This window comes from Somniosus microcephalus, chromosome 5 (genome assembly GCF_052327205.1).
Source record: "Somniosus microcephalus isolate GS21.2 chromosome 5, FLI_Smic_1.0, whole genome shotgun sequence".
Taxonomy (NCBI): Eukaryota; Metazoa; Chordata; class Chondrichthyes; order Squaliformes; family Somniosidae; genus Somniosus; species Somniosus microcephalus.
Genome location: NC_140991.1, coordinates 272113292 through 272130416, shown reverse-complemented (window position 1 = coordinate 272130416; position 17125 = coordinate 272113292). Strand labels below are relative to the sequence as shown.

Here is a 17125-nt window from a genome sequence, read left to right as displayed (position 1 = left end):
CAGGTTGTCTTCTTTGGGGGTGCCGTGTCATCATTCCGCCACCTCTGAGGGAACCTATACTGCAACAACTTCATACAGGCCACAGTGGGATGGTTCGGATGAAGGAAATGGCAAGTAGCTACTTCTGGTGGCCAGGTCTCGATGGGAATATTGAAGAGAAAGCCAAAACATGTTCCCCATGTCAAAGGGTCCGGAATGTTCCACAGCTGGCAACCCTACACCCCTGGGATTGGCCTGCAGAAGTGTGGCAGCGAGTACATGTGGACTTCGCCGGTCCTTTCGAAGGGAAGATGTTTATGGTGGTTGTGGACGCTCGTAGCAAGTGGCCGGAGGTCGCTGTGATGAGGTCTACCATGGCAGAGAAAACAATTGAGAAACTTGGTGAGATGTTCAGCCGTTATGGCTCACCGGAACAACTCGTAAGTGACAATGGTCCACAATTTGTATCACAGGAGTTTGCAACCTTCCTGCATGTGAATGGTGTCCAACACATCAGGTCTGCGCCCTATCATCCCTCTACTAACGGCCAGGCAGAAAGGTTCGTGCAAACTTTGAAGCACGCCCTGAAGGCATCGCAAGGTCAGGGCTCAATCCACCAACGTCTGAACAGCTTCCTGTTGTCCTACAGGAACGAGCCGCATGCCACAACCAAAACTTCCCCCGCTTCGCTCATGATGAAGAGGCTGTTGCGGACAAGTTTTGACTTACTCAAACCTCCAAGGGCAGAGCAGTTTGTCCATCGTCAACAAGCTCAAGTTGAAAAGAGAGAGAAAAGAGCCAAGGAGAGACGGTTTCATCCGGGTGAGCATGTCCTAGCTCGAAACTACAACACTGGACCGAAATGGGTTCCTGCCACGGTGATCGCGCAGACGGGCCCTGTGTCTTACATGGTTGAGACTGCTGAGGACGTCGTCTGGAGAAGACACACAGATCAACTGTTGCTAGGAGCAGAGACAGCCACAGAGGCTCCAACGGCTGGTTGGCCTGAACTGTTTCCGAATGATACCGCAAACCAGCATCCTTTGCCACAGTGCTCTTCTCCAACACAGGAAGTCAGAGACTTCCACCTGTGCAAACTCCTGACTTTCAACTGACACAGGCACCTTCTCCATCCAGGCCTATGTCAATGCCTACTGCTGTGGAAGCCAGCGATGACCGCCGGTATCCTGTCAGAGAGCGGCGGCCTCCAAGACGCTTGGATCTGTAGGCTTAGTGACTTACCCACAAGACTGGGGCAGAATAAACCCCAGGGTAAAGTCAGGGTTTGAGGCAGTCTACCTCTACCTTAGGTTAGTTGAGTGTATTGAAAGTAACTTACCTATTGAGGAATAATGTGGACCTTCCATTTAAGAGGGGAGGAAATGTTATTTATTGTGTGTTCTATTGTGTGTTCTCCTCCCACCTGTGGTGGGACTGTCACAGGAGATAAATGGTTGGGTATTCTCTCGGTTAAGTTTAGCTCTCTTTGTTCGGAACTTTCCAGAACTTCCTTTCTTTCCAATAAAGCACTTCTTGTTTGAATCTCTGAGTTCTGAGTCCTAAATTGTGTCTAGGTAGAAAGGTACTGACACAACAATTTTAAACTACATTTCCTGTATTTAAGATAGTATCTGACTACGATCTGAATTTATGTTTATAAACTATTGGGAGGGTAGAAGTGGGAGTGAGTTGGCCTGTTTCAAATTTACCAGTTTAACACTTAGCTCTCACCAATGATTGTTAGTGGGGTTATTAATTCTTGCACAATTATTCACTCATTTTAATATTATCCCATTAAATTAGCATAGTGGAGGCATAACTAAATGGACCTGGGTACATTGTACACTGCATTTACTGTTTTTAATTTAAGCCATTTTCCCCCACACCATGAACAATTTAAATTTGTCATGACTGGAAGAGGGTTGTAGAGATTTATGTCATTGGCCAGTCCCAGTAATAAATAGTACTCGGGGAAGAAATGTGTATTATAATGGTGCATTACTTGTGCCCATTTTCAAGTGAAAGTCTGTAAACTCTATGGCTTTTCTCAGGAGTGATAGTGACAATGAACGAGCCCAATATGATGGCTGATCTGGGGTGCAATTTGTGGTCTAAATCATTTTCCAAGCCACCCAATTCTTTATCAAGGTTTCAAAAGCATCAAAGTAGCACTTTCATGTGCAATTTTTAATCGTTGTATAAATTATTTTATCCTCGATTGTGCCTTATGCCTTGTTTATAATTGCCAGTGGAAGCAGAATCGATCTCATTTCCCACTACAAGAATGAATTTTAGACCATTTAGCATAAAGACCATGCACTTTTCAATGTGACTCGTAAACCTGTATCATGTTCATTAGTATGTTAATAAGTGTTATTTTTATTAAGTGTGGAAACGACATGTAGGGTTCTTTACAATAAATGCCACAACAAATTTTAATGGTAGATGTTGTTAACAATTCATTTTGTGTGCGTGGCAATGTTCCCTCTAATTTTTCTTCCCCGTGCGTGGCCCCTTTAAATTTGCTGCACGGCCCCTTTAAATTTGCTGCGCAGCCACCCATGCGCAGTATCTGTTCCAGTGGCAGGAGCTGGTGAGCGGCCTGCGCGGGACCTCGCGACTGGTGTGCAACTGCGCACCTTAGGGGGAACATTGGTGTGCGGCCCTAAACAGCTCACCAAAACATGTTACAAGAACATAAGAAATAGGAGCAGGAATAGGCCACTTGGCCCCCTCGAGCCTGCTCCACCATTCAGTAAGATCATGGCTGATCTAGGGCTCAAAGACACTTCCCCGCCTGCTCCCCATAACCCTTCACTCCATTATCTTGCAAAAATTTGTCTATCTCCACTTTAAATGTATCTAATGACCCAGCCTCCACAGCTTTCGGGGGCAGAGAGTTCCACAAATTTACGACCCTCAGAGAAGAAGTTCCTCCTCATCTCAGTTCTAAAAAGGTGACCCTTTATTCTGAGACTGTGCCCCCGAGTTCTAGATTTCCCCATGAGGGGAAACATCCTCTCTACATCTACCCTGTCGAGCCCCCTCAGTATCTTATATGTTTCGATAAGATCACATCTAATTCTTCTAAATTCCAATGAGTATAGGCCCAGCCTGCTCAACCTTTCCTCATAAGTCAAACCCCTCATCTCTGGAATTAACCTAGTGAATCGTCTCTGAACTGCCTCCAATGCAAGTGTATCCTTCCTTAAATAAGGAGACCAAAACTGTACACAGTACTTGAGGTGTGGTCTCACCAATACCCTGTACAGTTGTAGCAGGACTTCCCTGCTTTTATACTCCAAACCCCTTGAAATAAAGGCCAACATTCCATTTGCCTTTTTGATTACTTGCATGTGAACTTTTTGTGTTTCATGCACAAGGACCCCCAGGTCCCTCTGAACTGTAGCATTTTGTAATCTCTCTCCATTTAAATAATAGTTTGCTTTTTTATTTTTCCTGCCAAAGTGGATAACCTCACACTTTCCCACATTATACTCCATCTGCCAAATGTTTGCCCACTCACCTAGCCTGTCTATATCCCTTTGCAGGTTCTTTGAGTCCTCTGCACAACTTGCTTTCCCACCCATCTTTGTATCATCCGCAAACTTGGCTACATTACCCTCGATCCCTTCATCCAAGTCATTAATGTAGATTGTAAATAGTTGGGGCCCCAGCACCGATCCTTGTGGCACCCCACTAGTTACCATTTGCCAACCAGAAAATGACCCATTTATCCCGACTCTGCTTTCTGTTAGTTAGCCAATTCTCTGTGGCCCTTCAGCCCAAATAATTGCCCACTTCTGTTCTATATGATGCGATCTCTGCCCTGTCAAGAACTGGCCCAGCTCCCTCTTGAGAGTCAGCAGCTGGCAATACATTCCAGGGGCTCACTACTCTCTGGGAAAAGAAGAACCCACTAACATGCAGTCTATTCCTGCTTTTATTGATCCCTCAATCAACATCACTAAAAACAGATTATCCGGTCATTATCACATTGCTGTTTGTGGGAGCTTGCTGTGCGCAAATTGGCAGTCGCGTTTCCGACATTACAACAGTGACTACACTTCAAAAAGTATTTCATTGGCTGTAAAGTACATTCGGACATCCTGAGGTTGTGAAGGGCGCTATATAAATGCAAGGCTCTCTTTCTCTTTTGCATAGTTTAAAAGCATATCCCTTGGTCCTCGCCAATCTGGGGCAGGCTCGATGGATCAGCTGGTCTTTTCCTGCCCGTCATTTTTGTATGTTTGTATATGATAAATAATTGAGTAAACAAAGATGCATTGTTAGAATCTTCGGAACATTGTTAAAAATGCACAAATATTTATTTCCTCCCAAAAAGTGACATTAAACCAGAAGGATTTCAATACCACAGCAGCGGAGTCACTAGGCCAGGTTTGGGGAGGTCAGTTTCACTCAGAGGAACCAGCCTCAATTTCAACTTTTTTTTTTAAACCCCTATTTTAACTGGCAAGTTGCTCTTAAGTTCAATTTGCTCTTCGATTTCTTTTCTTTTGATTATATAAAGAAAGGTTCAGAAATTGACTTGAGAAAATGTTTAAACTTAGACAGGTATATGTCACAATTACAAGTCGTAGTGTATACATATTATACACTAGCTGGGGAGCCCCGCGTTGCGAGGGCAATTTTGGGGCGCTTGGTCTCCCTGCCCGTGTGTCCCCCCCTCTCCCTGTCATGTCCTCTCCCTGTCCTATCCCTCCCTCCCCTCCCCTCCCCGTCTCCCTCCCTCCCTCCCCTCGCCCACCCCTCCCCCACTCCCCTCTGTCCCTCTCTCCGGCCCCTCCCCCTGCCTAGCGCCTGAGGTCCGGAGCTGAGGTCCCCCTCGTATGGCGCGGCTGATGGACGGCCGCTGTGGGCGGGCGGGCGGCGCATGCGCGGTCAGTGTGGGCGGCGCATGCGCGGTCAGTGCGGGCGGCGCGAGCCCCCCGCGATTTCCCGAGGCTCTCCCCCCCCCCCGCGATTTCCCGAGGCTCTCCCCCCCCCCATTAAATTGTTATTTAATTCCCTAACACATCATTAAAATATTTACCTTAGTTCCCTAACACACAGAAAGTGTGGGGGAAAAAATTGTGAAAAATCAAGATGGCGGCCACTGACCTCGGTTCAGAAGGATAAGGCCCGCCCACACACGCACCGATTGGTCGACCGGTCAGGTCACCGAAGCGTAGGATTGGTCAATCGTCGAGTCACTCGACACTCAACTGTAGGAAGGAACCCGCCGTCCGATTGGTGGACCTCGACGTCACACGGTCGCTAATGAGACGCTAATGAGCGGAACGCTGAACGTTTTTGGGATACCGCGGGCGGGATTTTTGTCCGGCCGAAACGTAAATACGCCTATGACCGGTCCGGAATCGCAAGCTTTCTTTTGAGGCGACGCAAGCGTCGGTACGCTCTGTAACTTTCAAACGTATAGAACACGGACAGACATCAGGACAGACAGAAGAGCCGCTTTATATATATAGAATAAGAATTGAGCATTAATCACAAAAGAAATAGTAGAGAAACTGGATAGGATGAAAACAGATAAAGAGGTACTTAAAAGGTTGGCAGCGCTTAAAGTAGAAATGTCACCAGGTCTGGATGGGATGCATCCGAGGGAAGGGTGGAAATAGCAGAGGCTCTAGCCACAATCTTCCAATCCTCCTTAGATATTAGAGTGGTGCCAGAGGACTGGAGGGTTGCAAATGTTACAACAGTATTCAAAAAGGGAGGGGGATAAACCAGGTAACTACAGGCCAGTCAGCTTAATGTCGGTGATGGGGAAACTTTTAGACAATAATCTGGGATTAAATTAATTGTCACTTGGAAAAACATGGGTTAATTAATGACAGCCAGCACGGATTGTTAAAGGAAAATTGTGTTTGACTAACTTGATTGAGTTCTTTGATGAAGTAACAGAGGGTTGATGAGGGTCGTGCAGTTGGTGTATATAGACTTTCAAAAGGCGTTTGTTAAAGTGCCACATAATAGACTTGTTAGCAAATTAAAAGCCCATGGGATTAAAGGGGCAGTGGCAGCATGGATACATAATTGGCTAAGGGACAGAAAGCAGAGTAGTGGTGAACGGTTGTTTTTCACACTGGAGGGAAGTATAAGAACATAAGAAATAGGAGCAGGAATAGGCCACTTGGCCCCTCGAACCTGCTCTGCCATTCAATAAGATCATGGCTGATCTTGGGCTCAAAGCCACTTCCCCGCCCGCTCCCCATAACCCTTCACTCCCATATCTTGCAAACATTTGTCTATCTCCACCTTAAATGTATTTAATGACCCAGCCTCCACAGCTCTCTGGGGCATAGAATTCCACAGATTTACGACCCTCAGAGAAGAAATTCCTCATCTCAGTTCTAAAAGGGCGACCCTTTATTCTGAAGCTGTGCCCCCGCATTCTAGATTTCCCCACGAGGGGAAACATCCTCTCTGCATCTACCTTGTCGAGCCCCTTCAGTATCTTATATGTTGCAATAAGATCACCTCTCATTTTTCTAAATTCCAATGAGTATAGACCCAGCCTGCTCAACCTTTCCTCATAAGTCAACCCCCTCATCTCTGGAATTAACCTAGTGAATCGTCTCTGAACTGCCTCCAATGCAAGTATATCCTTCCTTAAATAAGGAGACCAAAACTGTATGCAGTACTCAAGGTGTGGTCTCACCAATACCCTGTACAGTTGTAGCAGGACTTCCCTGCTTTTATACTCCAACCCCTTTGAAATAAAGGCCAACATTCCATTTGCCTTTTTGCTGTACCTGCATACTAACTTTTTGTTTCATGCACAAGGACCCCCAGGTCCCTCTGAATTGTAGCATTTTGTAATCTCTCTCCATTTAAATAATAATTTGCTTTTTTGTTTTTCCTGCCAAATTGTATAACCTCGCACTTTCCCACATTATACTCCATCTGCCAAATGTTTGCCCACTCACTTAGCCTGTCTATATCCCTTTGCAGGTTCTTTGAGTCCTCTGCACAACTTGCTTTCCCACCCATCTTTGTATCATCCGCAAACTTGGCTACATTATACTCAGTCCCTTCATCTAAGTCATTAATGTAGATTGTAAATAGTTGAGGCACCAGCACTGATCCCTGTGGCACCCCACTAGTTACCGTTTGCCAATTGGAAAATGACCCATTTATCCTGACTCTCTGCTTTCGGTTAGCTAGCCAATTCTCTATTCATGCTAATATATTACCCCCAATTCCGTGAGCTCTTACCTTATGCAGTAACCTTTTATGTGGCACCTTATCGAATGCCTTCTGGAAATCCAAATACACCACATCCACTGGTTCACCTTTCTCCACCCTGCTCGTTACCTCCTCAAAGAACTCCAGCAAGTTTGTTAAACATGATTCCCCTTTCATAAAACCATGCTGACTCTGCTTGACTGCATTATGATTTTCCAAATGCCCTGCTACTGCTTCCTTAATGAAGGACTCCAGGATTTTCCCAATGACAGATGTTAGGCTAACTGGTCTATAGTTTCCTGCTTTCTGTCTCCCTCCTTTCTTAAATAGGGGTGTTACATTTGCGGTTTTCCAATCTGCTGGGACCTCTCCAGAGTCCAGGGAATTTTGGTATATTGCAACCAATGCATCCACTATCTCTGCAGCCACTTCTTTTAAGACCCTGGGATGCAGGCCATCTGGTCCAGGGGACTTGTCATCGTTTAGTCTCATTATTTTACCAAGTACTATTTCCTTAGTGATAGTGATTGTCTTTAGTTCCCCCTCCCTGTGGCCCCTTGATTATCCATTATTGGGATGTTGTTAGTGTCTTCTACCGTGAAGACAGGTACAAAATATTTGTTCAGAGTCTCTGTCATTTCTCCGTTCCCCATTATTAATTCCCCAGTCTCATCCTCTAAGGGACCAATGTTTACTTTAGCTACCCTCTTCCTTTTTATATACCTGTAGAAGCTCTTACTGTTTTAATGTTTCTTGCCAGTTTACTCTCTCAATTCATGTTCTCTCTCTATTATTTTTTTAGTCATTCTTTGCTGGTTTAAAAAAATTTCCCACCAATCTTGGCACCATTGTATGTTTTCGTTTTCAATTTGATACCATCCTTTACTTCCTTAGTTAGCCACGGATGGTGCTCCCTTCTTTTAAAATCTTTCTTTCTCAATGGAATATATTTTTGTTGAGAGTTATGAAATATCTCCTTAAATGTCCACCACTGCATTTCAACTGTCTTACCCTTTATTTTTCCAGTCCACTTTAGCCAGTTCTGCCCTCATGCCACTGTAATTACCTTTGTTTAAGATCAGGACACTGGTTTGAGATACAATTTTCTCACCCTCCAACTGAATTTGAAATTCAACCATGCTATGATCACTCTTTCCTAGAGAATCCTTTACTACGAGATCATTTATTAATTCTGTCTCATTACATAGTACCAGATCCAAGATAGCCTGCTCCGATTGGTTCCATTACATACTGTTCTAGGAAACCATCCCGGATGCACTCTATGAACTCCTCCTCAAGGCTACCATGGCCAATTTGATTTGTCCAATCAATATGGAGATTAAAATCACCCATTATTATTACCGTACCTTTTTTTTTTATAAACAGGCCTCCATTATTTGTTGATTTATACTCTGTCCAACAGTATTGCTAATGCTCGGGGGCCTGTAGACTACGCCCACCAGAGGCTTTTTCCCTTTATTATTTTTTATCTCCACCCAAACTGATTCTACAACTTGATCTTCTGAGCCAATTATCACTTCTCACCACTGCACTGATCCCATCCTTTACCAACAATGTCACCCCACCTTCCTTTCTTTTCTGTCTATCCTTCCGAATTGTTAAATACCCTGGAATATTCAGTTCCCAGCCCTGATCACCTTGCAACCACGTCTCTGTAATGGCGATCAGATCATACCCATTTGTGCCGTCAATTCATCTATCTTGTTACAAATGCTGCATGCATTCAGATATGGAACTTTAAAATTTGTCTTTTTACCATTTCTCCTTGTTTTGGCCCCATTTTCTGTTGCACTCTTACTTTTAAAAACATTCTGTCCCTTCCTGTCACACTCTGGTTATTATTTCCCCCATCTCTATCCTGCTCTATTGCTTTCTCATTTCTCATTGACTTTTTAAATTCCCACTCACCTGGATCCCCCCCCCCCCACTATTTAGTTTAAAGCCCTCTCTACAGCCCTAGTTATTCGATTCGCCAGGACTCTAGCCCCAGCATAGTTCAAGTGAAGCCTGTCCAAACAGAACAGCTCCCTCTTATCCCAGTACTAGTGCCAGTGCCCTAGAAATCGAAACCCATTTCTCCCACACCAGTCTTTGAGCCACGCGTTCATTTCTCTGATCTTATTTACCCTATGCAAATTCGCATGTGGGTCAGGTAGTAATCCAGAAATTATTACCTTTGTGGTTCTGTTTTTTTAATTTAGCCCCTAGCTGCTCATGCTCTCTCAGCAGAACCACTTTCTTTGTCCTAACTATATCATTGGTGCCTACGTAGACCATGACAACTGGATCTTCCCCCTCCCACTCCAAGTTGCTCTCCAGCCCAGAGGAGATGTCCTTAACCCTGGCACCGGGCAGGCAACACAGCCTTCAGGACTCACACTCTCGGCTGCAGAGAACAGTGTCTATCCCCCTAACTATACTATCCCCTATCACTACAACATTTCTTTTTACTCCCCCCACTTGAATGGCTCCCTGTACCACGGTGCTGTGGTCAGATTGCTCATCCTCCCTGCAGTCCCTGCCCTCGTCCACACAGGGAGTAAGAATCTCTTACCTGTTTGACAAGGCCGAGGGCTGAGGCTCCTCCATCACTACCTCCTGGATCCCAATACCTGCCTCGCTTGCAGTCACACCCTCCTGTCCCTGACCATGGGCCAAATTGGAAGTAATTACTCTAGTGGGTGTGACTGCCTCCTGGAACTTAAGTGTCCAGGTAACGCTCCCCCTCCCTAATGTGTCGCAGTGTCTGAATCTCGGACTCCAGCTCATCAACTCTGAGCCGAAGTTCCTCGAGCAGCCAACATTTGCTACAGATGTAGTCGCCTTGGACCTCAATGGTGTCCACCAGCTCCCACATGCAACAACAACACCACATTGCCTGGTCTCCCATCTCAATTAATTACGTACACACCCGTAGGAACCTCGCAAATGCCGGTTTTCAGCACATGCGAAGCGCATGTGCTGAAAACTGGCATTTCCAATCTGTACAGAATCCTCATGCCTGCCCTGGAGAAGGGCCTCTGCGGGTGGCGTGTTCCACTTTCTGCAGAACCGCCGCCCGCTGAAAACCCTTAAAAATCTTACGCCTGGTAAATGCAGGTGTAAAGCCTGTTTTTACCAGCATAAGAGTTTAAAAAAGTTTAAAAAAAGTTTCCACTCATTTATAATTTTTAAATAATTTTAGCCTCGTAAAAAACTTTAAATTTTTTCCAAAATTACATTTTGTTTAAAATATTTAATTTAATGTAATTTTAACTAATTTTAAAAAGGTGATTTAAGAAAAATTATTTAACGTTTTGATGTGTTTTTGGAGTGATCTCCATTCATATATTTGACAGGTCTAAGCTGTCAAGAGTATGAAGGGAGATTCCCATCTCCCATTGGCTCCCCATGGCCCACGTGATCCCAGGGACGCTTGCAAACCGCATCCACCTCGGGATACCTGGGCCCTGCGCATTCCGTAGTGGAGAGGCCCAGGAGCGGAAATGGCTGGACCTCTGCAGCCCTCAGGTAAGGGCGCAGATTTTTTCCAGATCGGAGGCCTCCGCACGCAGGAAGACTCCGATCGGAAAATACAGGCCATCGTCTCTTTTAACACAAGGAATAATGAGTACAAGAAGCATTAACCTCCTAGGTAACTAGCTTCAATATGGACAGCGCATTATTATTGCTTTGTGAAATTCATTTTCTTTCGCTGTCTCTCGTGACTCCAGTCTTCACAGGCTTCTAAACTTTGATGCAACACGGTAACTGAGGCTGACTGAAATGGTGCACTTACTGTGGATTTGTAACAGCCCTCAGAGTATCGGCCGTTCTATCCACAATACACAAGTTATGTTTTATAAATCAAATCGCGGCTTGTGGATGGCGTTGTAAGTATTGTGCGTGAATTATATTTCTAGTGCTGTGCTACTAGATTTTGCATCCACAGACGGTTATGAACGTTCTGGCAGAATTGGAAGTTTATGATTTGGAACCATGTCTCAGGTCGATTCTTCCGCCAATCAGCTGTGATCTTTTCAGGATAGATGGCATCTAGAGCAACCAAAAATGGGACAAAGAAGGTTGCTGATTAATTCTCAATCAGATGGTTTAAATCCACCTTATTCACATTCATTTGCTTCCAATGCTGCCAATCTATGCTGGCCACCAACTAAATTGTTACAGTGTAGTTAAAGAATTAAAAATCTTCATGCCATGGGGAATGTGTGGCCCAGTGGATTATTACACCTTTGACAAGTCCTCAAGCTAGTTCGGAAAAGTACTAGTCCATAAAACAAAGCTGTTCAGAATTCAGGACCAAGTTGTCCAGAATGGAGTCCTCAAGAGTCACTGGAAATGGTTAAAATCAACATTGATGCAGTACAGTGCACTCTGCTAAGGTTGGGTTAAGGCACATCCTTGGGAACGTCTAAAGGGACCTTTACCCTGAATCTAACCTGTGATGCTGATGACCTGAAAATGCTTAATGTTGACATGAGGCTCAAATAGTGCAAATCTTCTGTATTATAGCACTCGCACCCATGAATCTAATCATACAAATTTACCAAAAGAAAAAACTTCATATCAGAAAGATTTAAATGAAAAGAAGGCTGGTTAAAACTCATCAAATGAGATTATCACTCAAAACTCTCAATGCAGTTTCAATACCCAGCAAATTAATTGCACCACATGGACTGCAGCTGTTCAAGAAGGCGACCCACCACCACCTTCTCAAGGGAAGCTAGGGACGGGCAATAAACGCCGGCCTTGCCAGCGACGCCCACATCACAAGAATGAATAATAAAAAAACCTTAGTAAACAGTTACCATTTTCAACTTGATTGTTATCAGAGATAGATTATTTTCCATGTTGACAACAAAAGTCTGCACGTGAATTTAAATGCTATAATTCACTAGCAATTTCTTTCATAAAAATATTTAAATACAGTACACAAGCAGCTGCATTTTGATCAGCAAGCCATGTAGAGTCAACATTTTTTACACAGCTCAACTAGAATAGAATAGAATGCACTGCCTGAAAGGCTGCTGGAAGCAGATTCAATAGTGACTTTCAAAAGGGAATTGGATAAATACTATATTGAAGAGGAAGAATTTGCAGGGCAATGGGGAAAGAGCAGGGGTATGGGACTAATTGGATTGCTCTTTGAAAGAGCCGGCACAGGCACAATGGGATGAATGGCCTCCTTCTGTGCTGTTAGGATATATAGACAGAATTGAAACATACCAGTGGAGGTGCTGGAGGCTCGAGGTGTCGGCCCAGAAAGGATAGTAAGCGTCGCCACATTAGTCCGCTCCCTAGAAACATTATTCCAGTTATCAGCCAGAAGAGCCTGGGGTCCTGAAAACAAGGGAAAGAAAATTGTTTCCAAGTTGATGGCAATTGACCAGATTGACAACTAGGTTTTATGAAATAGTTCATCAGTTCTGCAGGTTTCAAATGATGAGGGTTATAATCTTTACCGAGCATTACCGGGGAGGGGGATATTTGTGTATTTATTCTATTACTAATTCGTAGCATTCAATGCCTTAGTATCTTACTGTTCGGGGTTAACATTGTTGAACTGCATGTAAATAAACATATAGGGCCGGATATTCCGATCCCTACGGGTGGGTACGCGCTGTGTACTCACCCGTAGGGACATCGGAAGTGCCGGTTTCAGGCATGCACTGCGCATGCGCTGGAAACCGGCATTTCTGATCCGTCAAGAAAGCTCTTGACAGATCCTCCGGCTGCCCGGGAGAAGGGCTTCTGCGGGCGGATAGTTCCTCTTTTTGGAAACCCTCCGCCCGCAGAAAACACTTACAATTCTTACGCCTGGTAAAAGCAGGCGTAAGGCCTGCTTTTATCAGGATAAGAGTTGAAAAAAGTTTTTTTTTTTTTTAAAATCCATTGATTTATCATTTAAAAATACTTTTCAAAAAAGTTTATTTTTAGCCCCGTAAAAAACTTTAATTTTTATTTCAAAAATTTAAAATTTTGTTTAAAATAGTTAATTTATTGGACTTTCCAAGTCATTTTAAAAATGTGATTTAAAAAAAAAATGTATTTGAAGTTTTACTATGTTTTGGGGGTGATCTCCATTCATATATTTGACAGGTCTTCCTGTCAAATGTATGAAGGGAGATTCCCTTCTTTGATTGGCTCCTCATGGCCCACATGATCCCACGGACGCTGCAAACTACCTGCGCCTCTGGGATACATGGGCCCTGCGCACTGCAGTTTGGAGAGGCCCAGCATTGGAATTGTGCACGTCCCGGGAGCCCTTGGGTAAGGGCGCAGATTTTTCCAGATCGCAGTCCTCCGCCCGCGGGAGGCCTGCGATCGGAATATCTGGGCCATAGTGATACTGAATTTATTACAGATGTCCAGGTTTTATGCAGCAGCATATATAGATAGCAGAGATCTCATGTCGTTGCTTGCAGTGAGTCAGAGGACATGCTGTTTTATGCTATGTAATAATGATGCAATTATGAAGGTCACTAATTTATTGGTTTTAATAGTCACAATTCAACTTATTCAGAGCATTTCGGGAGTGTTACTGATATTTTCAGCCTTGAATTCCATCATTATGTGCACTCTTAGATGAGAATTGTAAATCAGTCAGCTTATTGCTATATGTATGCAATCGGACACAACAACGGCACACCCAGCCCAGTCGACCCTGCAAAGTCCTCCTCACTAACATCTGGGGACTTGTGCCAAAATTGGGAGATCTGTTCCACAGACGAGTCAAGCAACAGCCTGGCAGTCATACTCACAGACTCATACCTTTCAGTCAATGTCGCAGACTCCTCCATCACCATCCCTGGGTATGTCCTGTCCCACCAGCAGAATCCACCAGGGTTGGTGGCAGAGTGGTATAGTCAGGAGGGAGTGGCCCTGGGAGTCCTCAACATTGACTCCGGACCCCATGAAGTCTCATGGCATCAGGTCAAGCATGGGCAAGGAAACCTCCTGCTGATTACCACCTACCACCCTCCCTCAGCTGATGAATCAGTACTCCTCCATTTTGAACACCACTTGGAAGAAGCAGTAAGGGTTGCAAGGGCACAGAACGTACTCTGGGTGGGGGACTTTAATGTCCATCACCAAGAGTGGCTCGGTAGCACCACTACTGACTGAGCTGGCCGAGTCCTGAAGGACATAGCTGCCAGACTGGGCCTGCAGCAGGTGGCGAGAGAACCAACACAAGGGGAAAAACCTACTTGACCTCGTCCTCACCAATCTATCTGTCGCAGATGCATCTGTCCATGACAGCATTGTTGCAGTGACCACCGCACAGTCATTGTGGAGACGAAGTCCCGTCTTCACACTGAGGACACCCTCCATCATGTTGTGTGGCACTACCATCGTGCTAAATGGGATAGATTCAGAACAGATCTAGCAGCTTAAAACTGGGCATCCATGAGGCGCTGTGGGCCATCAGCAGCAGCAGAATTGTATTCCACCACAATCTGTAACCTCATGGCTCAGCACATCCCTCACTATGCCATCAACATCAAGCCAGGTGACCAACCCTGCTTCAATGAGGAGTGTAGAAGAGCATGCCAGGAGCAGCACTAGGCATACCTAAAAATGAGGTGCCAACCTGCGGAAGCTGCAACACAGGACTACATGCATGGTAAACAACGGAAGCTAAGACAGAGCTAAGCGATCCCACAACCAACGAATCAGATCAAAGCTCTGCAGTCCTACCACATCCAGTGGTGAATGGTGGTGGACCATTAATCAACTGATGGGAGGAGGCGGCTCCATGAACATCCCCAACCTCAATGATGGCGAAGCCCAGCACGCGAGTGCAAAAGACAAGGCTGGAGCGTTTGCAACCATCTTCAGCCAGAAGTGCTGAGTGGATGATCCATATCGGCCTCCTCCTGAGGTCCCCACCATCACAGAAGCCAGGCTTCAGCCAATTCGATTTACTCCACGTGATATCAAGAAACGGCTGAACACACAGGATACAGCAAAGGCTATGGACCCCGACAATATCCTGGCTGTCGTACTGAAAACTTATGCTCCAGAAGTAGCCGCGCCTCTAGCCAAGCTGTCCCAGTACAGCTACAACACTGGCATCTACCCAACAATGTGGAAAACTGCCCAGGTATGTCCTGTCCACAAAAAACAGGACAAATCCAATCCAGCCAATTACCGCCCCATCAGTCTACTCTCAATCATCAGCAAAGTGATAGAAGGTGTCATTGACAGTGCTATCAAGCAGCACTTACTCACCAATACTCAGTCTGGGTTCCGCCAGGACAACTTGGCTCCAGACCGAATTACAGCCTTGGTCCAAATATGGACAAAAGAGCTGAATTCCAGAGGTGAGTTGAGAGTGACTCTCCTTGACATCAAGACAGCATTTGACAGAGTGTGGCATCAAGGAGCCCTAGTAAAATTGAAGTCAATGGGAATCGGGGGGAAACCTCTCCACTGGCTGGAGTCATACCTAGCACAAAGGAAAATTGTTGTGGTTGTTGGAGGCCAATCATTTCAGCTCCAGAACATCGCAGCAGGAGTTCTTCAGGGCAGGGTCTTAGGCCCAACCATTTTCAGCTGCTTCATCAATGACCTTCCCTCCATCATAAGGTCAGAAGTGGGGATGTTCACTGATGATTGCACAGTGTTCAATTCCATTCGCAACTCCTCAGATAATGAAGCAGTCCATACCTGCATGCGGAAAGACCTGGACGACATTCAGGCTTGGGCTGATAAATGGCAAGTAACATTCACACCACACAAGTGCCAGGCAATGACTGTCTCCAACAAGAGAGCGTCTAACCACCGCCCCTTGACATTCAACGGTATTAACCTCGCCAAATCCCCCAACATCAACATACTGGGGGGTCACCATTGACCAGAAACTTAACTAGACCAGCCACATAGCTACTGTGGCTACAAGAGCAGGTCAGAGGTTTGACACCATCCAGGACAAAATAGCCCGCTAACTTGGCACCCCATCTACCACCTTAAACATTCACTCCCTCCACCACCGGCGCACCATGGCTGCAGTGTGTACCATCTACAAGATGCACTGCAGCAATTCGCCACGGCCTCTTCGATAGCACCTCCCAAACCCGCAACCTCTACCACCTAGAAGAACAAGGGCAGCAGGCGCATGGGAACACCATCACAGCCAAGTTCTCCTCCAAGGTCACACACCATCCTGACTTGGAAATATTTCACTGTTCCTTCATCGTCACTGGGTCAAAATCCTGGAACTTCCTCTCTAACAGCACTGTGGGAGCACATTCACCACATGGACTGCAGCGGTTCAAGAAGGCAGCTTACCATCACCTTTTCGAGTGCAATTAGGGATGGGCAATAAATGCTGACCTTGCCAGTGACGCCCACATCCCAGGAACGAATAAAACAAATTCAACTTATTCAGAGCATTGTGGGAGTGTTACTGATATTTTCAGGCTTGAATTCCATCATTATGTGCACTCTTAGATGACAACTGTAATTCAGCCAGCTTATTGCCATTATATGTAGGCAATTTTATCTCCTACTTTTTTGTTTTTAAAAAAGCAACCAGAATGCACAGGATGATAGTAGAGTAGATGTTTCAGGTTGGTAGCAAGTGGTTTGCAGGAACAGCACAGAGCAGCACTTGGGGTGTGTGGTTATGGGAGAGTAGTCCTAGGGTCTGGGATAATTGGGAGAAGGGGTCATCAAGTGGGGAATTGTACAAGGCCTAGAAGAACTGGTTGTGGAGACAATATGCCTAGGTTTCAGTTGTTAGTATTCTGATAAGGTGTGATGTTTATAACCATGCAAAAGTGTCTTATCTTCTGCAAATAAAAAATAATCGTCACCCACATTCTAGAGAGAATGGAGTGCATGTGGTGCCACATTGCCATCTACTGCTGTAGTAACATATGACACAAAGATTACAAGACAACAATCTCAGAAT

At 45.1% G+C, this 17125-nt stretch overlaps 1 protein-coding gene across 1 annotated transcript in view; it reads right to left on the bottom strand.

Moving 5' to 3' along the window:
- Nucleotides 1–5004: 5004 nt before the first annotated feature.
- Nucleotides 5005–17125, bottom strand: part of mrs2 (magnesium transporter MRS2) — a 36309-nt gene continuing 24188 nt past the window's right edge. The window contains exons 10-11 of the mRNA XM_085988941.1: nucleotides 12436–12549; nucleotides 5005–11244 (exon numbers count right to left, since the gene is read on the bottom strand). Of these exons, the coding sequence (XP_085845067.1) occupies nucleotides 11173–11244; nucleotides 12436–12549 (186 nt within the window). The 3' untranslated portion in view covers nucleotides 5005–11172. The remainder of the gene's footprint in view (nucleotides 11245–12435; nucleotides 12550–17125) is intronic.